The 22903-nt window shown below is 31.9% G+C and overlaps 1 protein-coding gene across 2 annotated transcripts in view; it reads right to left on the bottom strand.

Moving 5' to 3' along the window:
* The window catches only part of LOC142325310 (sodium channel and clathrin linker 1-like), a 42199-nt gene extending 20973 nt beyond the window's left edge, over positions 1-21226 (bottom strand). For both annotated transcript variants that reach the window (XM_075366892.1, XM_075366893.1), the window contains exons 1-3: positions 20545-21226; positions 13743-13865; positions 10395-10656 (exon numbers count right to left, since the gene is read on the bottom strand). In XM_075366892.1, coding sequence (XP_075223007.1) covers positions 10395-10656; positions 13743-13865; positions 20545-20640 — 481 coding nt within the window. In that variant the 5' untranslated portion in view covers positions 20641-21226. The remainder of the gene's footprint in view (positions 1-10394; positions 10657-13742; positions 13866-20544) is intronic.
* Between the last annotated feature and the right edge of the window lie 1677 nt (positions 21227-22903).

Below are 22903 nucleotides of genomic sequence, written 5' to 3'. Positions count from 1 at the left end.
AAAAGTGTTCAGAAGTGGAATGAGAAATGAACATTGGTAAAATAGACGGAGCATACAGGAAAGTTAAGGAAAATTTTGGGGTACATAAATTAAAATCTAATAATGTGTTAAACAAAGATGGTACACCAATATATAATACGAAAGGTAAAGTCGATAGATGGGTGGAATATATTGAAGAGTTATACGGAGGAAATGAATTAGAAAATGGTGTTATAGAGGAAGAAGAGGAAGTTGAGGAGGATGAAATGGGAGAAACAATACTGAGATCTGAATTTAAGAGAGCATTAAAAGATTTAAATGGCAGAAAGGCTCCTGGAATAGACGGAATACCTGTAGAATTACTGCGCAGTGCAGGTGAGGAAGCGATTGATAGATTATACAAACTGGTGTGTAATATTTATGAAAAAGGGGAATTTCCGCCAGACTTCAAAAAAAGTGTTATAGTCATGATACCAAAGAAAGCAGGGGCAGATAAATGTGAAGAATACAGAACAATTAGTTTAACTAGTCATGCATCAAAAATCTTAACTAGAATTTTATACAGAAGAATTGAGAGGAGAGTGGAAGAAGTGTTAGGAGACGACCAATTTGGTTTCAGGAAAAGTATAGGGACAAGGGAAGCAATTTTATGCCTCAGATTAATAGTAGAAGGAAGATTAAAGAAAAACAAACCGACATACTTGGCGTTTATAGACCTAGAAAAGGCATTCGATAACGTAGACTGGAATAAAATGTTCAGCATTTTAAAAAAATTAGGGTTCAAATACAGAGATAGAAGAACAATTGCTAACATGTGCAGGAACCAAACAGCAACCGTAACAATTGAAGAACATAAGAAAGAAGCCGTAATAAGAAAGGGAGTCCGACAAGGATGTTCCCTATCTCCGTTACTTTTTAATCTTTACATGGAACTAGCAGTTAATGATGTTAAAGAACAATTTAGATTCGGAGTAACAGTACAAGGTGAAAAGATAAAGATGCTACGATTTGCTGATGATATAGTAATTCTAGCCGAGAGTAAAAAGGATTTAGAAGAAACAATGAACGGCATAGATGAAGTCCTATGCAAGAACTATCGCATGAAAATAAACAAGAAGAAAACAAAAGTAATGAAATGTAGTAGAAATAACAAAGATGGACCACTGAATGTGAAAATAGGAGGAGAAAAGATTATGGAGGTAGAAGAATTTTGTTATTTGGGAAGTAAAATTACTAAAGATGGACGAAGCAGGAGCGATATAAAATGCCGAATAGCACAAGCTAAACGAGCCTTCAGTAAGAAATATAATTTGTTTACATCAAAAATTAATTTAAACGTCAGGAAAAGATTTTTGAAAGTGTATGTTTGGAGTGGCGCTTTATAGTGCCACTCCAAAGTGAAACTTGGACAATCAGAGTATCTGAGAAGAAAAGATTAGAAGCGTTTGAAATGTGGTGCTATAGGAGAATGTTAAAAATCAGATGGGTGGATAAAGTGACAAATGAAGAGGTATTGCGGCAAATAGATGAAGAAAGAAGCATTTGGAAAAATATAGTTAAAAGAAGAGACAGACTTATAGGCCACATACTAAGGCATCCTGGAATAGTCGCTTTAATATTGGAAGGACAGGTAGAAGGGAGAAATTGTGTAGGCAGGCCACGTTTGGAGTATGTAAAACAAATTGTTGGGGATGTAGGATGTAGAGGGTATACTGAAATGAAACGACTGGCACTAGATAGGGAATCTTGGAGAGCTGCATCAAACCAGTCAAATGACTGAAGACAAAAAAAAAAAAACTATAGCAGTCCAGTCACCTTGCCACCTTCCTCGAAGAGTTTGTTTAACAAAATTAAGTCTGTTATTGAAATAGACGGAGTGGTGAAAGACGGTTGGCTACATGCGTCTTTAGCAGCAGAATCTGCACGTTCTTTATTCGGAATTCCTACATGGCCAGGAATCCAGCAGAAACTCACTTGTGTTGCGGTAGTTCAACACTGCAATTGCGTTATGAATTTCAGTGACGGTAGTATGTCAAAAATACAAATTTATAACACTTGAAGTGCACTAAACGAATGACTACAAATCAGGACGTGACGGTGTTTTGGATAAATGATATTAAAAGCCTTATTGATGGCATACAGTTCAGTATTGTAGACACTTGTAATACCAAGTAGACTGAACATTATAGGTTCTACCATTTATAACAAAAGCGCACCCAACATTATCAGTCTCTTTCGACCTATCAGTACCTATCTGGGTTTGTTTTGGATAGAAACTGGTAAAACATTTGTTGGCATGTAATAGGAGTTCATTGATTTTTTTTTATTATGTTAATGAGGTAATAATTAAAATTTATCAAGTTGAGTCTCCACAGAGGATATGAACAGAGATAGGTTGGGAAAATAGAAGGTGTATCAAAATTTAAAAGATCGAGTAAGTGCCAGGTACGAACACCCATTGATGCTGTATTATGTGGATGGTCTTCATACAGTTGTAAATGAAGGTTTGCAAGGGCTGCTTTAAAAACCAGAAGATTTGGTTTACTTTAAGACAGGCAGAGAAAGATGCTAGCAGCTGGTCCCGTCTATCCCAGAATAATGGCTCACGCAAACAGCATCAACTGCTTGCAACAGGACTTGATCTAAAGGGACCTGTAGCAATACAAAAAGCGTGGTGTACAGCATCTAACTCGTAAGTAAAGTATGACACACTAAAGAGTAAGCGATGCAACCATATTCCAAATGGGACTCAACCAAAGAATAAAAACATAACAGACATGATCAGTCCACTCCCCACTTAGTATTGCTAAGGACTTATAGCGTATCTAGAATTTTTAACTCTCATTTTATATGTTTGACCCACGTAAGACAACTACCAAAAAGCAAACCTAAAAATTTAACATTTAACATTAGGAGACGTAGTAATTGGCGCTCTATTAACAAGGACTTGTGGAATGAAAGGGTCTCATATCTGTGAGACCCTTTTATTACTTGTAGTCTTAAAGACTACATATTTTGTTTTCTTGGGTGAGAACATGAACCTTAGACCAAACATCAAGGATTAGTAGTCTCTCACCTGTGGCTGTTGAGCGGGTCATGATGTATATATAGCAAGATCATTGACAAATAGAGAACATAAAACAGGTGACTTCACACGTTTAGTAATACTATTGATAGCTAAAGTAAACAAGGCAAAATACCTTGTTTAAATACCTATCCTTACCTTGGAGTACCTCAAGGAATGCACTTCCTTGAGTTACTCCAATTACCAAGGTGATAACGCTACACAACACAACACAGAATCTCCAAACAAACACAGAAAGTCTGGTCATTTAAGAAACCCCTAAAAAAAAGTCAAGCATATTTCCCATGACTCCCCGTTCTTTAAGAGTGTTTAGAATGTCACGTTGCCAAGCCATGTCGAAAGCCTTCCTGATGTCAATGAAAATAGTGATGTTTTTGATAGTTGTTTCCAGTGATACAAGATAGTCAATAGAAAATTGTCCTTGATGGAAAACACATTTTTCTGGAGATATCAGGGCATGTTTCTCTAAATACCATGTAAGCCTGCAGTTCACCATTCTCTCCATCACTTAACACAAAATGCTTGTCAAAGAGATAGGGTGATAGTCTGAGGAACATGCTTTGTCTCTACCAGGTTTAAGTACTGGTATGACAATGGTTTCTGACCAGACGGGTGGGAAGACTTGAGAGAACAAACCATTAAAAATACCAAATAGGTGTTGTAGAACCAAATTGGGAAGGTTTGTGAGAATACCGAGACGAATGTTGTCGGGACCAGAGGAGGTATCACATGAGTTTTTTAATGCATGCAACAACTCACTGAATGTAAAAGGAGTATTTAATTCGCCAATAGAATCACCAACTTTCAAACATACTATTTTTATCTGAATCTTATACCTCTGAAATTCATTAGTATATGATGAAGTTAGGGACAACGAACAAAAAAAATCTGCCAGGTTAGTTGAAACACTTTAGTGAAAGCAGAAAAAATCTGAATGGCAACTCCTGAGGTATAGGGAAAAGATCAGAAGGAAAGCAGAAATATATTTGTTAAAAGGAGGAATCTCAGTAATGAATTTTATCAATATCAATTTATCATTTTATTAATAATTTATTTATATTAAATAATCAATTCAGTAAATTTTTTAACAACTCTTATGAAAGCAAGAGTACATTATTATTATAATTACTATCATCTTTTTTGACCACATAGGATTCACTTTAGTCAGTCTGTTATCAAAGTCTCTTAAAATAGGACTGTTCAGGCCTTGCGGTCCTCCCAGTACTTTTTCATACATTCTGATCTTTGTGCCCTTTCTGGTGATGAAAATGTTCATAGTGTAAGATTTTTTCTTGTGAGTGTGAAGTGTTTTTGTTCTTGATTTTCTTGTTTAATTTTATCTTATCTGTGGTGTCTACTGGTGTAAGGCCAATTTCCTTCAGATCCTCTCTTATTTCTCTGATCCATATGCATCCTATCTTGGTGTTTTTCAAGTCGAGATTGTACTGTACTAACTGTTTCAGATGTCTTGAATCTTGCATGATATGTCCAAATAATCCTTGTCTCCTCTTATGCATGGTATCAGTAATAGATTCTAGCTCTTTGTATACGACTTCGTTGGGGAAGATCCAGTCTTTCTGTTACTTTTTATTGATGCAGGTTCTTTCAATTTTCTGGAGTTTGTCTGTCTTTGATTGTTCGTTCAGGTGGAAGAGTGTTTCTGCTGAACAAGTGGCTTCTGATTTTATAACTGTTGTGGTGTCTTATTTTTACATTTATTGATAGGCATTTTTTATTGTAAGTGTACCAGGTTAAATTTTGAGCTTTAGCTAGTTTGTTTCTTCTTATTTGAATCAAGGTTTTTTCGTTTGGGTTGTTTATTACTATTTCTCGGATGTATTTAAATCGGGTTACTATTTTAGTTTTATTACCATTTATGTTTACTTCTTTTAATCGTGTTGGTAATTTCTATCTTTTCAAATGAAATTTTGAGACCAATTTTATTTGCAGTTTTCAAGTTCTAATACCTGTGATTTGTCGACGTTGTTTGTTAGCAGTGCGAAGTCATCTGTGAAACAAAGACAGTTTGTTTTGATTTTTCAGCCTATTTTAACTTTTGGGGGCATTTTTTGAGCCATTCCCTCACTACTATTTCTAAAGTGCAGTTGAATAATAGCAGTGAGAGCCCATCTCCTTGGCACAGTCCTGCTTTGATCTCAAAAGGTTCTGAGAGCTCACCTCAGAATTTTAGCTTTGATTTAGTGTTTCTGAGGGTCAGTTTTATCATGTTTATTAATTTGATATGCAGTCTGAGGTGTCTTAGAATTTTTTGTAGGTTTTTGTAGATGCAGTCATAAGTTTTCTTTAAGTTTACAAATGTTATCATCATAACTCTGTTTCTTTACCTGTTGTAATACATTATTAGTTTGGGACTCATGATATGATCTGGTCTGGACAGCTCCTCCAGGGACTGAAACCTCCCTGGTATTCTTCTAGTCCTTTCTCGAGTTGTGGACCGATCCTGTTGATTATTCTTGAAAGAATTTTGTATGTTGTGTCTAGGAGTGAGATTCCCCTGTAATTTTTAGGGTCTGTTTTATCCCATTTTTAGTGTAGCAGATGGGTGAGGGCTGTCATCCAGTGTTCTGGTAGTTCTTTGATTCAGATGTTGACAAGCTGTTGCTGAAGGGTAACTTTTGTTGATCGTCCTGTATGTTTCCACATCTCTACAAAATTCTGATCTTCTCCTACTTCTTTGTAATAATATCACTCAGTGCTTGATAGAATTCTTTTATTGTGGGAAGTTGATATTTTCTGGTGGTGTTATTATTGGAATGTTTGTGTTTAAGTTTAGGAATTCTATCGGTTCTTTGCAATTTAATAGTATGTTGAAATATTTAGCTAGTATTTCCGCGTTGCCTTTATTCTTATGAGTCAGTTTACCATTTTCATTTTTTATTAGTAGGGTTGGATGTTTGTATTTTTGGAACTGATTTTTGAAGTTTTTGTAGTAGTCTCTCAAATGTGTTTCATTGAATTCTTCTTCTACTGACTTTATGGTTGTCTTTTTATTCTCTTTAGGGTTATGGTGATTTCTTTTCTTTGTTTTATTAGATTTTGGAGGGATGCTTCTGATTTTTGGGATTGGTGAAATACCCATGCTTGATATATTTTTTCACAGTTTTGTCACATTCGCTGTTCCACCATTGATGTGTTTTACGAGATTTTATTGGGGTTAATTCTTATGCGATTTGTTTAGGTTGTCGACTAGATCCTACAGTTTACCCATGATTGTTATTTTTTTGGTTTCATTCTTGATTAGTTAGGTAGGGTCCATTTTTCTTTTAGTTTTAGGGGCTTGGTTTTATTGTTTTCTTTGAGAAGTAAATTTAATTTTAATTTTCACTACATAGTGATCTGAGTCTATGTCTACTCCTCAGAGGACTTTTATGTTGTAGATCTCATTGTGGTGGTGTTTGTCCATGAAAACATAGTATAGTTGCCATTCTCCTTTAATGTAGTCAGGGTGTTTACAGGTTTTCAATTTTTAAGGTTTCCTCTTGAAATATGTGGATTTCGAGGTTAGGTTGTGGTTTCTGCAGAGATCTAGTCTCTGAACATTTCTGTTTGTTTTCTTTTGGGTGGGCCATTTTCTAATGATGCTGCAGTATCTTCTTTCTCTGCCCAGTTGAGGACTGAAGTCTCAGATTAATTGTTTAACATAGTTTTTGGGGAAGTTATTTATAATCTGGTAGAATAGATACCAGAATATTTTTGTTTTTTTATGGTCTTTTGGAGAGTTATTTTTATTATTAGTGGGTGCATGGGCATTTATTATAGTGTAGATTTTATTAGAAGCTTTTAGGGTGAGTGTTGAGATTATCGCAGATTGTGACTTGAATTCTTGTACAGAGTTTATTATTTTGAGGCTAACTAAAAAGCCTGTTCCAAACTGTGGGACATTTTTCATCACTCTCTTCCCAGGTATACCTTTGAACAGCTTGTATCCTTGAGATTGCATGGCATCCTGGTTGATATTTTTTATTCCCTGCAGACCCAAGGTGAGAATTGATTGTCCATTAGGCCAGTTATTATTTTCCGTTTACCAGTCAGCATGAGAAAGTTTGCATAATGTTTGGAAATACATATGATTTGCTTTGGTTTGATTGTGGACTTTGTAATTTTCTTGTTTGTGTGTGTGTGTGTGTAGTATAGGACCTTCCAATGCTTCCAATAGCATGTTATCTTGTTAAGTGACAGCCCACCATATCCAAATGCTGCTTTCTCTTAACTCTGGTGTAGCTTGGTTCAGCCAGTGGAGTATTTCTTAAAAGACCTTTCATGGTTGACTATCAAGGGATCACCTGTGGTTGGTCTAGGTCCCAAGTTACAACTCTAGATGTGATCTAGTGAGGTGTGATTTGATGATAAATGAAGCTGTGAAGTTTGTTTCACTGAATTTCAATAATTTCAAAAACTTTACAAATTTCTCCTATTTGTTCTGGATACACCCAGGCACACCTCATGGAGGCTCAACCAACTTTTGTTAAAGTTGTTATTTTGCAGAAAAGTTACAAAGTCTGATCCTAAACATTATGCTCAGTGTACATTATAATACCAAAGGAATTTAATAAATAAAAAGTTTTTTTGTAAAAGTTACACTTAAAGTAATAATAATCAAGTTAATACACAAATTTCAACTGAATGGTGATGCTGTATTAGTTACATCTGTAGATGTACATAGGAACCCCCAAAAAAAAAAAAAAACAAGAATTATTTTCTGTAGCCAAGTGAGTTGGCAATGCTGCCCTCTCCCGCTGGTTCATTTACTAGATACTCTCCCTGGTCAAGTTAGCCAGGTAGCACTCATGAGAAACCATCACAGCAGGCAAAGTGATTGTTTTTTTAAGCCCCTCTCAATGTTGTTGGCAATTTTGTAATGGCAAACTTTAAGGAGCAATGCACCAACATCAAATTCTGTTTCCTGTTAAAGAAAACAGTGACAGAAATAGTTGCAATGCTTTGGGAAGCTTTTAGGAAGGAAATTCTAAGCCAGGCATGAATTTATGAGTGGTCTGCCTAGTTCAGAAGTGGCCAAATGTCACTTGAAGATGAACCCCGTTTGGGTCGCCCCTCAGCGTCCGTCCAGAACATGTTCAAAAAATATTTAAAAATGATCAAAAAGTGCACAATCCCATATGTTTTATCAGCATAGAACAATCGACAAACTGAAGGAAATATCTGAAATTTCCTAGCCTTCATGTCAAAGAATCCTAATTGAAGATTTGAACATGAAAAGCATCATGGAATAGTTTATTCCACAACTACTTTCTGATGACCAGAGGGAGAACCATCAAGGGGTGTGCCCTGAGGGTGTGCCAGGAATTGAAAGAACAGGCATAACTGACCTGGATTTTTTGTCAAACGTCATAACAGGGGAGGAATCTTGTTATAGATATGATCCTGAACCAACACAGCAGTCCAGCAACACAGCAGTGTCCAGTCAAGGCAGCTACATCAACAGAACAAAAAAAGCATGGCAAGTGAAATCAAATCTGAAGTTCATGTTGGTTGTTTTTCAGACATCAAAGGAATTGTTTACATTGAATTTGTTCCTCAGGGCACCACAGTGAACTAACATCAGTATCTGTGAGTACTGAAGCGATTGTGTGAGAGAGTGAGAAAAAACTACCTGTACTGTGGGGATTGGGGGACTGGCTGCTTCATGACAATGCACCTGCTCTCACAGCATTAAAAATTAATCAATTTTTGACAAAATACAGCATGCCAACAGTTTCTCACTTGCCTTAATCATCCAACCTAGCTCCCTGTGACTTCTTCTGATTCCCAAGAATGAAGAAATTCCTAGGAAAAGCGATTTCAGGATGTAGAAGAGGAAAAAAAAAGAAATCGCTGGAAGCACTTAAAAGCATTAGTTCAGAAGGATACAGAAAATATTTTGAATAGTGGAAAAACCACTGAACAAGTGCATATCATCTAAAGAACAGTATTTTGAAGAGGATTGATGTTTTCAAGACGTTATCTTAAATAAATTAAAAATTTACCTCATTTTTTTTTGGATACCCCTTCGTATGAGTTATCAACACTTATAAATAATGACCTCATCTGTACTGCTCAACACTTACATGCCTTCAGATTTATCTTTTACTATAGTTGTACTTTTAAGCCAAAATCTGAGCTAAATCTTTCAGTTGTCCATAACCTACACTACTGTCCTTCAAACATAAATGTATAAAACAACCTTCCTCTTTAATTTCATTAATAGAACACATTACTAAAGTATTTCTATTTTTTATGATATACTCATAATATTGTAACAAAACCTTTATTGAACAAATATTGGTATACTTTTATCGAATACTAATACCACCACTTAGTTCTCTCAAATCAGAGGCATTTTCAAACAAATTTCTTAATTCACTGTTAATTAATAAAAAATTTACTTACCGACTGCTACATGGTGACTTCCAGTAGCCAGGTTCTGTTATTGCATTAAGTATTTTCTGGAATGTTTTTCATTTTCTATCATATGATGCCATATGAATTCAGCAAAGTAGGATTCCACTTCATGCTTGGCAGTTCCCCTCTACTTTTTATTTGCCATTTCAATGACTCCCAGTCATTGAAAAGTGTTTAATGCCATACAATATGGCATTAAACACAAGCCTATATGACAGCATCTGGTTTTGCAACAAAACGTCATACCATCAGTTTTATAAAGATGCATAACGTGTCCTTTGCACAATGTTCTGGTTTTGGTAGAATGCCACCCAGTTGTAGGAATTCCAATGTATTGTGTTTTTAACTTGATAAATTCCAGATGTTCATGTTAAATGTTGATAGAAAAATAAACTGTTTTCATAATAATCATACAGAAGTGACTCCAGGTAACCAGCCACAGTACATTAGATAGATAGAGAGTTTTACAGAGAATTTACATCATTGTGATGAGACAATCTTATCAATTCAAAGCGTTTAAAATCAAATAGCATTCCTATATTGTTAAAAAGAAATACAATGTGTATTTAAACACATATTCACTGGCACCAATTCGATAAAAGTACTCAAATGTTTTTCAAATACTCTAATCAAGCACTTCTTTACATGATGTCCGTCCTATCAGATATTTTTTTTCTGTTTATGTTTTTTTGTTTGAAAAACATTGGCATATATAGTCTTCCAATTTTATTTTTACAAATTTTCATACTCCCAGTCAATTGATATATTATAATCAACATTTGACACCCATTTTATTTAAATATATGCGGCCAATTTAGAATTACAGGATGCAAACAAATATCAAGATTGATTCCCCTCCAAGCAGTTTAGTAAGGTAAAAATAATACAAACAATAAAACTAAGAACTTACCACGTAAGATACTTTCAAGTTCAATACATCTACTTTCTAACTCTGAACATCTTTCACGAAGACCATGTTCTATCTTTTGCCATTCAACTTGTGATGCCTGAGTAATTTCAAATTCATTTATTTTTTTTTGTAGGTCAGCAAGCTCAGCTTCCTTTTGTAAAACTTTCTTTGATTCAAATTCAAGTTCTGAACTAACATTTAATAATTTTTGTTCAAGAATTTTAATTGCATCAGAATAATCACTTTGCATTTGCAAATGTGCCTAGAATAAATACAATATAAAAATTTCAAGTTTACATAAAATTAAAATTTACATATATCCCAACAATTTCTAAACAACACATATGCATAACAATAACATATGCACATGTAAATTAACAATTTTAACAAAGAAGTGATTTAATTACATCCATAATAAAACCATCAAGTACTTTATAGTACAAAATACTTCAGTACAATGAATTTGACCAATTAACCTCAATAAAGAACTTTAGAACGATAAAAGAATTTTTCAATTATTTAGAACATTTTATATACATTGCAATATTGAATTTCGTTTGTACAAGCAAAGCAGATTACAATAATGGAATTATATACAGTCAGACATAGGACTTGAAATATTAATAAGCGCATTGTTCCAGCCCCAATTTATTATTTTTTTTTTAACCTCCAGGACCATCGTTAGGTATTGTTTCAGAGGAAGAGATGAATGGTTTTGAAGCATGTATGAAAATGCCATGCCTGACTGGGATTCGAACCCGGGACCTCCAAATGAAAGACTGAGATGCTACCACTCACACCACAGAGGTCGGCTGCCCCAATTAAATTGCACTTGTTTATTGTTACTTTAAATTAGTATAGTTGATAACCTAACTTAGGTTGCATTGTGAAAAGTAGCAAAACAATAAGGTTAGGTTCAGGTTGCTTTCATATGTGCAACCTATCTTTACGCTGCTTTTATGCTGCTTTACTTTTGTTTTTACTTATATTTTTGTAAATAAACCTAAGGTAATCACAAAAATGTTTCAAAATAGTAAAACTAATTCAAACACATCTTCGTATTTACTATTTTCTTTACTTTATTTTATAAATTTATTTTATTATAAATTCAAAGAAACATTCTACTACTTAGGAAAATATAAAAGCATCAGATATAAGATGTCACAAACATGAATTTAATTATAACTATTACAACATATTAACTAGATTTATGTACATGCACTACTACTAAGTAAAAATCACTTCAACAAAAAACAAAATAATTAAATTTAAAAATAATCTTTAAATTTAATAAAATTAAAGAAAAATGGAATATATAAACAAATTAGATTGAGTTAAAGATATGGTTAAATTGTTCATTTAAATGTAGGATTAAAGAATTTTCAAATGTAAACTTTTAAATTCTTCAAATAATAAACACTGTAATTTTGAAAGGTATCAAAATGTATCTAATTTTTAAAAATAAATCAATTAATGAACGATTAATCTCTGAAAATATCATTTTACATAAATGATTATTAATGTCATTTAATTTAGTAACATTATTTTTATTACTTATTAAATAAAAATAAATATTAAATAAATAATAAGTTTCACAATTTAAACCTATAAATGAATTTTACACTCAAAGAGACATAAATAATCCTAATGACAAAATAATCATAATTTTATATGCATATACTCCTGATATTATGAATAGCTAAAAGCATTTTTTTTATTTTATATATATATGCAATTAAATTTTTTGTTATAATCTGTTGGTAATAAAATATTTATAATACTTATATAATAATTATACAAACTGATTATGTTTGTGTTTGAAAAAAGACCAACTGGCTAGGCATATAAAAATGGTAGACACTTTTGAAAATGTTGTATAAGAAATGAGGCAAAAAGTAAAATATCTGATAAAAAATTCACAAAATAATGATTAGAAAATATAGAATTGACTTTTTAAAAGATATACAATCCTGGTTAGACATGAAGAGACATAAAATATTAACATCATATTGGAAAGGAGTGGTAAACTCCTCTGACAGAAATACAATATTATGTCTGGTGTCCTTTAATTTTATTACACAGTATAATAAAATTTATTACATTATAAATAATTTTACATGATAAAATACCAAATTACATACAGCACTGAGAAGTAACGATATAATAACTACTATATCTTTAAAATTATACTTTACCTTTGATGTAAATTTTATATCTTCAAAAACTTCCTGGAATGTAACAGTTTTATAATAACTATTCACATCAAAAAATTGTACCTTTCTTTCATAGTTTCCTTCAGGAGCTAGCTACTTACTTTCACAGACATTCAACAAAGTTCTGAACAATCTCAGAATCTATTTTTTTAACCTCTTCCACCTGCTTTGTTGCATTAGAAATGGCTTAGGTATCATTTTATCAGTTTCCTTTTAGAGTCAACTCAAACAAGGAAATAAATAAAAATCAACTTGTGCATTGTCATGAGAGTGTGCTTGATCGTTAAACAGAAAAGTTATACTTTGCTGTTCTAGATGCTTCTTGAACACCCACCTTTATTCAAAATTTTTTGAATAGTGTGTTAACAAACACAATGCATTCTCATTATGAATATGTGGCAAATTCCCACTGATATTGCACATCACTATCTTCAACAGATTTCTAATTTAGTCATACATATTTTTTTAATAATCTTTTTTTTCACATTTCTAACAGACTATTTCTAAACCTCAAATAAATTTTCTTCTATCAAACATACATATGAATGTTTTCAAGATTTGTTGCAGTTAGAAAAAACAACCACGATTAACATAATCATTAACAGCAATACTTCTCTAATAATAAACCTGCTTTTCATTCTCATTTTATGATATGCTTTTTCATGCAATTTCATAAACGTTTTCAGTGAGTCAATTAATACACATATATATATATATATATATATTATATATGCGACAGCGAGTTTTGAAAAAAAAAAAAATTAAATGATCAAAGTTACTGTCATTAAACAGTAGTTAAGTATATAGTTTTTTTATAACTACAAAGATGTCCAGATTTGATTAAACATTTACACCGGTAGGTATGAACAACAGGTTTTAAGAACAAACAAATATGTGAAACCATTCATATTGTGACAACATGCTTCTAACTTATGAAACAATAATTTCCTTATCATAATTATTATTTCAAACAAGACCGTGTTAATTCCAGGAACTTTAAAGCTATCTGGTGTGTTGTGTTATCTGCATATTATTTTCTGTTTTATTGAATATACAATTTTTCTGTTTGTAATTTTATTTTTCATACTTATATTTAAGCTGAATAAAGAATTATTAATAAATCCAACTGGTGTACCTCTTTCATTTGTCTTTTAAATATATCAAAATGTTTTTTGTCATCATTATTGTGCAATTCATCTTCAAGAAGTTCTATACGTTGTACACTATTTTGAAACAACTCAACTGCCATATCTTTTTCCTAAAACAAGTAACAGTTCATCTGCCATCACTCTAAGAATATTCTTATTCTTAAAAGTAAATTATCACAGTACAATAAAAAAAAGTAAATAAAAAACTTTCAAATGATATATAATTGTTTGCATAACAGTTCTTTTAGATTTATAAGCATATATATTTTTAAATAATGATTCTTATAAAGATTATTGAATTATTGAACATTTTTTAAAAATATTACAAGAAGATGAACCAAAAAGTGAGTAGTTATAAACACTTTTTTTTAAATCTAACAAAATGGTATAACCAACAGTAGAGTAGCAATTCAAGAATTGGTAACTAACCCAGGTTAGAAAACTAAATAGGTGGTAGCTAAACATCCCCACTACAAATGATTTTTTAATTTAGTTTCTGATTCCTATAAAGATTACCTCTAAACTCGCGATTAAGGAATTTTTATTGATTTACACCTTTGGACAGAAATTAATAAAGCTAAATACTGCAGATGAAATATTATAATTAGAACTTATTACAATTATTACTACACTCACAAATATCATTAATAACAAACTACTCATATACTTAAATAATTTCAGTTGAAAGTCATCGTCAGTTGACTGGTTTGAGCTATTCTCCACTCCCCGTTCTGTTCTAAGCTAATATTTAAACCTCACTAACTACTAACCTTTTAACCACCCTTTATAATTTAGCCATCAAATTATACTGCAGACCAAAACATAAAAATGATTGCAAGAATCATTAACAATGGATACATATCCATATGTTCAAATTAATTTAACAATTCCAAAGCCCACACCAATGATTCAAATGAAAAATAAAAAGTTAAATAGCCTATCAGAATAATCTAGGTTAAATTAGCCATCAAAGGAACGTAATAACTAAAATGAAAATAATCAACTTGGTTAAAATTTAACACACATATTTTAACAAAATCAACTTATAAAAACATTCAATGTTACATTAAAAACCCAATAAAATAATATCTGATACACTGTGAAAGTATACAGTTTCATTAGTAGGTGGTTAAGTTGCTTATAAAACCCACAAATTTCATTCATAATTTTTAAATACATCAAATAATAAATATGCCTTAAGATTAATTTGTATGGATAAGCTCACTTGCACAGAAATTCAACAATTTGTTAAAGTTACATCATAAAAAAAGTTAAAGTTATATCAATTTGTTTCTTACATCATATCCTATTAATTTTTCAAATAATTTAACATCTAACCAGGTAATTTAAGATCTAGTATAAATATTATTGCGCTAGTGGCTCTTAGGAATATATCTTTTAATTCTATTAACTAAAAGGGAGACAATTCTGTAAAAGATGTATAAATATATACATAATTATATTTATATGAAAAGATTAAATCATTCCAATACTGGACAACAAAATTTACATATATGCTCATATCATTGATAACATAAAACATAATTTCAAATAAAGAAACAATAAAAAGAATGTGTTTTAATGTAATAGATGTAGAATTTAATACCAACTGATGATGTGGAATACCACGAAAACTAGTAATTATAATTTAATATGGTAAGTTTAACTTATCTAATAAATGTGTTTTGGTGGTTTAAGTTTCATAATACATATATTCCCGATTATTTTGTGATTTATATGTGGAATAACACAACTAACTGACTTTCATTTCTTAATTTTTAATTTCCCAGCTAGCACTGTAGCAGAGCTATGCCTTTAGACAGAAAATATTTTAATCTGTCCAATTTGCGTATACACAGTTTTCACTGTATATTTACATATTGACACCTAAGGAACCCAAAAAAACTCAAAAACCAGATGGAAATTTTTCAGATGTTTGTATGTACATGATTATGTTCAGTGTTGCCACCTAAATCACCTTATATCTCCTCTACTAGTGGACAAATTTTAACCAAACTTTGTCAGATTACATCTGTATATGGGGCATTGATGCCATTAAATTTTCAACTTAAAAGGTCAAGGAGGTGAAGCTGCAGAGCAAGGTTACCCCAGTATCTCGGGATTTCACCTAATTAGGTATTATTTTTCTTAGGCACATTTGTTAACAATTAAATAATATTTCCAAAAAAATTTGGAAAATTGCACTCCCACCCCAAAAAACGCTCTAAACAAACTAGTAGCTAAGTGGGTAAACTGTGTCAATAGTACCTGCTCTCACCACAAGGAGTGCTAGTGTAGCAGTGATATACAGCTGCTATAGTCATCTGCTATGTGGTGATGTCACAGGTGAGCAGTAGAATTAAATAAATGAATAATATTTCAAGTGTAAAAAGTATTTAAAGTGGCAATACCACAACCACACAAATGAATACAGATGCACATATGCTTTAATTCAAATCATTTTATTTAATTAAGTTGTGTATGTAAAAGCCGTGCATCAGAAAATAGCCGCATGATTAAAAGTCTTACAACTCTACTGTCAGCTTTTTTCTACACCAGTTAAAACTCATTTTTCTACAAAAGATTAAAAAACCCAACTCTACTAACCAAAATCTAACAAAGATTTGTAACTACACTGTTAACAACATGTAACCATTTAACAAAAAAAAATCCATTATATATCTTACTTTCACAAATAAGTAATATAATTCAATAAAAAAAAAGAAAAAAGGAGTAACCAATATCCAAAGAAAATGAAGTCCACTGATAAACAACATCATAAAAAAAAAATAAAAACCAACCACTACAGTTACAAGAAGTTTATAGCAACTTCATAAATGATATTTCTCTTTTACACTTGTGCATCATTTTGATGCTTGAAATTTATTTAAAGAGTAATTTATTTATTTATTAATTAATATATTTATTTATTTTAATTGGTAATTAAATATGTATCTAATCCACAAAATGAAAATTAAAGGAAAAGTTTATCACAGCAATTATAACAAGTTCATCATATAAAACAAAGACCTACCCAAAAGTACTAAAAAATTCAGAAAATGCCTTTCAGCTTTGAGATTCGATTAAGGAAAAATCCTGATATTCACCTCACCGTGATAGAGAGGGCAATGACTGTATAAACTAACAACTGCTAGTATGAAGCAGCTAATAAATGAAGGGACCAAGATACTCCCAGTACAAGGATACTCCCCATTACAAGTGCCAATGGTCTCCTTAGAAGATGAATGAGTGGTGATGGGTAGAGGGCACTTTACTGCCCTGGGGGAGTGGGAAACTGTCTCCAAAAGCAGAGAAAGCTCTTCTGGGAATAAACGATATTAGAATAGACAAGGCAACAGAAAATCACTATATTAAAGATCCTAGTGAAAATTCCATGCATAAGTTCATGATGCTGGCTTCTATTTAAATGTTCCAGTGTTTAAATAGCTTTTCAACAAAAGAAGAAGCAACAAAAAAAGAGAAAGGACCAATTGTGTAGAGGAACTTGGAATGTCAAAATTTTGTTACAGATTAGGAAGTTACAGAATCTCAAGAGGGAAATAAATAAAATGGATATATTAGAATGATATATTAGTAATGTTTTACAAATTAAACAATGAGTTAAGAAGGGAAACACAAAAAGCTAGGGAAAGGTGACAATGAAGAATGCAATGATATTAAGGTTGTAGAAACAAAAGAACAATTTGATATTATGTATATAAAGATAAAGAAAGAGCATTACACGGAATAAATTGAAGGGAATGGAATTAACTGAGAATAAGGATAGTAAAATGCTAATATGAGAAGAAAAAAGTAAAAGAAAGATGGAAGGAACACATGGAAGACCTGGATATGATAAGAGAGAAACCGAGGAACTAAACATAAAAAAGATATGGGAGGTAGCTGAAGAGGATAAAGCACCATTGATATTAAAATATGAAATACAAAAAGGCAGTGAAAGAATTTAAAAAAATGAAGAATACAGAATTGACTGGAGAAGATGAACTTCCCATATTATTTTATAAATGCTTAAAGGAGGAAGGAATCAAAGAGATAGTTGAATAGTGTAATAGGATATACTGTATAGGAGAATGGGCTGAAGACTTTGTGAAAGCAGTAATGTTACAAATTCCAAAGAAAAAAAGTGGTAAAAGAAAATATATGAACACAGAACAACAAGTTTAATAGCCCATACCGCTAAAAGGTGTTAAGAGTCTGAAACCAGAAGTTGGGAAGAGAATGCAGAAGAGGAATAGGATGACTTCTGGAATGAAAAGGAAAAGAACCAGAGATGTCATCGAACTACTAAGGATGGTTGGAGAGAGAGAGAGAGAGAGAGTGAAAGAGGGATTAGTCTGTGTTGCATAAATTTGGAGAAAGCAATTGATAGAGTCAAATGGGAGAAAGTGATGGAGATTCTTAAAGAGAAAAACACAGAATAGAAAAATAGAAGGTTAATTAAGAATTATACATGACATGAGACAAACATCAGCAATGAAAGCAAATAAGAATATGACTGGGTAGATGTTAGGCAAAGAAGCTGTCTCTCAAGGACACTGTTCAACATTTACATTGAAAATATGAAAGGAATATATTAGAAGAAAGAGAAGAAATAAGCATAGGAGGTTAAAAAATAAGATGCATAAGGTTTGCTGATAATACAGTAATTCTAGCTGATGGCAGGTATGTGCTTCAAAAATTGTTAACGATCCTGGAGGAAGGAATGAGTATGAAATAAAAATAAATAGAAACAAAATTAAAGTAATGGAGTAAATAACAAAGAAGTTTTCGGGGAAAGCACAGGTGAAGGAAAAATAGAAAAAATAAAATATTACAGATATTTGGGAACTATAATGACAGAGGATGGAAGAGCACAATGTAAATAAAAAGAAGGATAGCGTTGGCAAAGGATGTCTTCAGTAAAAAGATGGAATTACTATAGTTGTGTAGTAAAAGTCTGGACTTAGAATGAAAAAACAGGTTAGCCTAATGCAATAATTGTGACTGTAGCTGTATGTAAGTGAAACATGCATGATGTGGGAGAAGGACTGGAATGAGGCTTTTGAGATGTGGATATGCAGAAATAAAATGGGCAGATAAAGTGAAGAATGAAGAAATAATGAACATTAATAAAGAAGAAAGAGCACTTGGGTGGGAAGTAGAAAAAATAAAAGGAAAGGTTAGGACATGTGGTTAGAGGAAGTGGAATCATGACAACTGCATTGGAAGAGTCAGTAGGAGGAGAAAGGAAGCAGGGAAGAAGAAGGATAAGTTAATAGATGATGTAAAGATTGGAGCCTATAAAGCAATAAAAGAGAAGAGTTGTGGCAGAAGTAGATGAAGACACGGGTGCCATAAGGAATTTGCTGCTAGGCAGAACACCAGTTGATGATGAAAAACAAGGTTTGCTGAGACATAATAGTGGTTATCAGACACATTAGAGGTTAAACTGTTAAAACATCAGAAAATAGTATCTGAAATACTGTAAAGAAATCATGAAACACATAGAATATATAGCATAATTAAGCATACAGTATAATGTTATCATGAAAACATATAGCATAATTAATAGAATCCCAAATGATTCATCAGAAAGAATATACAAACACAGAGCTGCAATAAGTAAAATGAACTCAATTCATCTACAGAATACTCTAATTAATCTTAGGATACTAAACCTCTGACCAACTGATTTAGGAGCCAGTACTCACAATAATTAGGTAGAAATTCTTAAAATTACAATTTTGAATTCACCCAAACCAGACGTTACAACTGATATCAATATTTTTTCTTCTTATTAATTCTCAATTACAAATATTTAGGTGTTTGTTCTGTAATTAAATTCAGCTAATTTAAATTAAAATAATCCAAATAGATATTGAATAAAATTTACCATTATTTTCTACATACAGATGTTGCGGTTTAATTATATATTTATACCTGAGCATAATACAATTCCTTGATCTTCATTGTTAAATTTATCTATAACAATTAAAATAGACCTTTAATAGATTCAAAATCCAACTCATTCAGCTAGATACTAACCTGGATCTTTTCACAGCACTGTTTATCAGTTTAAAAAATACCTGTTTTTATCTCCAAATGTAATTTATAAAAAAAAGGAAAGATTAACTAAGAACCAGGGAAAATGAAGTCAATTAGTAAGACTTCATCTATTAAAATTTACACAATACCACAAACAAGTAGTAATTATGAACCACTTGAGTTTGAATAAGAACCACTTTAGTTTCAAAAAATAAACAAACAGATCACTATGGTTACTAGATGTTTACAGAACTTCATAAATGATATTTCTTGTTTTACATGTAAGCATCTTTTTAATAATGCATACTTTAATATAATTTTAATTATTAGTATATATTTATCCTTACAAAAATTAATCTGAGAAGTAAGTTATCATAATATTACATCACAAGAAAATTTAATAAGTTTTTTAATACTATTGTTACTTCTGTAATGCCAAAATATCAGTATTATATTTTATAAAGTATTTCACACAAGACTGTAACTTTTTTTTTTTAATAACTAACAAGGAATAAGTAGTATACTTAAACAAAATTAGCAAATGGCTGGATTACAAGAGTATACTAATTAATTATCAACTTAGAGAAAACCACAAGTTTAACAAACTATTTATATTTCATAATCAGGCATACTACATCACTGTATCAACATCACAATCTCTTAATCACATTTACTAATCTTTATTTCTTCCAAACTTATGGTGTAGTCTTGTAAATAAAAATGTAGATTTTTTTCTTAACATACCTGCATAACTATTTTCAAACGTCGTTCAATACTTCTTACTCTTTCATCATTTTCTATGCACTCAGGGCATTTAGGACAATCTTTCATTTCAATCATATTATGGTATATTAAGAAATATAATAATAAATAATTAAACGAACAAACAGAAACTGTCACAGGCTCATATCAAAAATAAACTACCAGTGAAAAAGGTTTACTAAACACAGAACATGACCAATTATTGGATTAATTAATGTAATTATAAAATTCCGCAATTTTGAACGACAAAACTTAAGAAATAGTAAAACAAAGATTGATTAAATCCGGGTATTCTTCAAACTTTCAGACGTTATTCTTTGTGATGTCAATCCGTAAATTCGCTTTATTTATGTTTTGATGATGTGAAGAAAAATTAAAAGAAGGATTAATTTGCAATGATATATGAGCATAACTAAAACAAGACGACACTCTGAACAAGCTATTTTAGACCATACATTTAAAGCCACTCATGCCACAATTTTTCAAGGTACACACTGGATCTGACTAACCAATAAATTTAATCATTTTAAGTTTACATTTTTCAAATATCAAGATAAAGAAAAAAGATAAAAGTCATTGTATACTTAAGTATTAACAAGAAACTAAAAGGAAACTGGGAATAGAAAAAAAAAAGTAAGGAACATCGGGGAATTTTAGTACACGACTTATATCACATAAACATAAACAAATAAATTCACGTAAGGTTCTACTACTAATTGGATACTGAACAAAAGTAAAGAGTCATCACAAGGAACTAGTTACGTTTAATCAATGAGCGTAAAAGAAAACAAATGCATTCTATCACCAAATTTTTATTCATACAGCTATCTAATTAATTGCATTTTCAAATAAATTTTAAAATTTATCAAAACAGTTATAAACTTGTTACAACTTTTCTCTTCTAGACAATGTAAAATGTAACTTCTCTTGCATTTAAGAAAACATTGTTAATAACATTTACAAGCCCCGTAGTAAATTGCACTTATATATTATAAATAACTATTTTGCATTTTATATGGCCTCACATTCCATGTCTTTGACAGTGTTTACTTCAGCATTCAATATATTCTTTAGAAGGTTGAGCAAAAATTACTAGGTTCAAATTTACATCTGAAAAATCTTATATTCGCTTTTCTCATCTACAAACAAACAATACTCCAAAATTGTTTTTTAATAAACAAAATATCTCAGTTTTACGCGTAAAAATCCTAGGTCTCTATTCTGTTAAACATATGGCATGGATTAAGCATCTTCAGAAACTAAAAGTGTGTTAAAATTTTAGATATGTTACGTATAACAAATCTAGTTGGAATTTAAACATATGTTTAAACTCTACATATTTTAGAGACATATGAATTTGATTACTGTTCTATACATTCTCTTTTTCTACCGCCTAGGTTTATCCTTAGGCCATTCTTTTTTCTTCTTTTTGCCATTTTCATGAAGGCCTCGAGGCCGAATTCCAAGGTGTCTGAGGCATCGGAGATGGAATCTTCTGATTCTCCGCAGTAAATTACAGAGCATGTCTTGCTGCCGGCATCTGATGATACTGGCTCCAATGATACGGTCAGTACGCATCATAGTCAGGACTCGATTCACCCCCTGCTGAAGCGTATGGCGCAACTGAAAGGCTTGCCCTCTCCCTTTAAGACTTCCGTGATTTCGGAGGCTCTATTGCTGGTCGTTCAAAATGTTTTCCTTCAAATATCTTTACTTCGGGCTTCTCAGATCCCACATCTGAACTCTGACTTACGATGTATTTGGCTCGGGCATTATTTGGGCTTTTGATTCACCTTAGAACGGGTGGAAGGCTAAATCCTTGTTGGAGAAGAAATCCATGATTTAGTAACATCTGTTACCTTCTGTAGCAATTTTTGACTGGTTTCTTTAACTGGTCTACTTTTTAATTTCTCGTTAATAATGCGTTCGACCAGCTTAGCTAGGTCGAACGCAACTAGTTAGTTGCGATATAACTATTTTAAAGAAAGCTGCAGGAGCTCCAGCATCCTGAATATAGGACGCAACCTTCGGTGATGTACTAAACACAAATTTTTTAGCATCATAGTATTTGAACTTCTGTACGGTATTTACTTTCTGATTGTAAACTGGATAGTTATGGTTTGCTTGGCATTTCTCCCGCCACCACCCCATTCGGTCGCCCTAAAGCATAAGACCGAATGTCTGTGCCACAAACGCCTATTGAGCCGGTCGAAACAGCTTAGCGACCAGTGTCCTAAATAGCTCTTAGAGCTTACCTAACAGCGTGAGCGGACTAAGCGCGATGCCATACACCACCGGCATACGTGTCCCAACCGCTCACATGTCATATATTTACTAAAAT

The sequence above is a fragment of the Lycorma delicatula genome, chromosome 5, assembly GCF_047948215.1.
Source record: "Lycorma delicatula isolate Av1 chromosome 5, ASM4794821v1, whole genome shotgun sequence".
Classification (NCBI taxonomy): Eukaryota; Metazoa; Arthropoda; class Insecta; order Hemiptera; family Fulgoridae; genus Lycorma; species Lycorma delicatula.
Note: the sequence above shows the minus strand (reverse complement) of the source record. Positions and strands in the feature narration are given on the sequence as shown.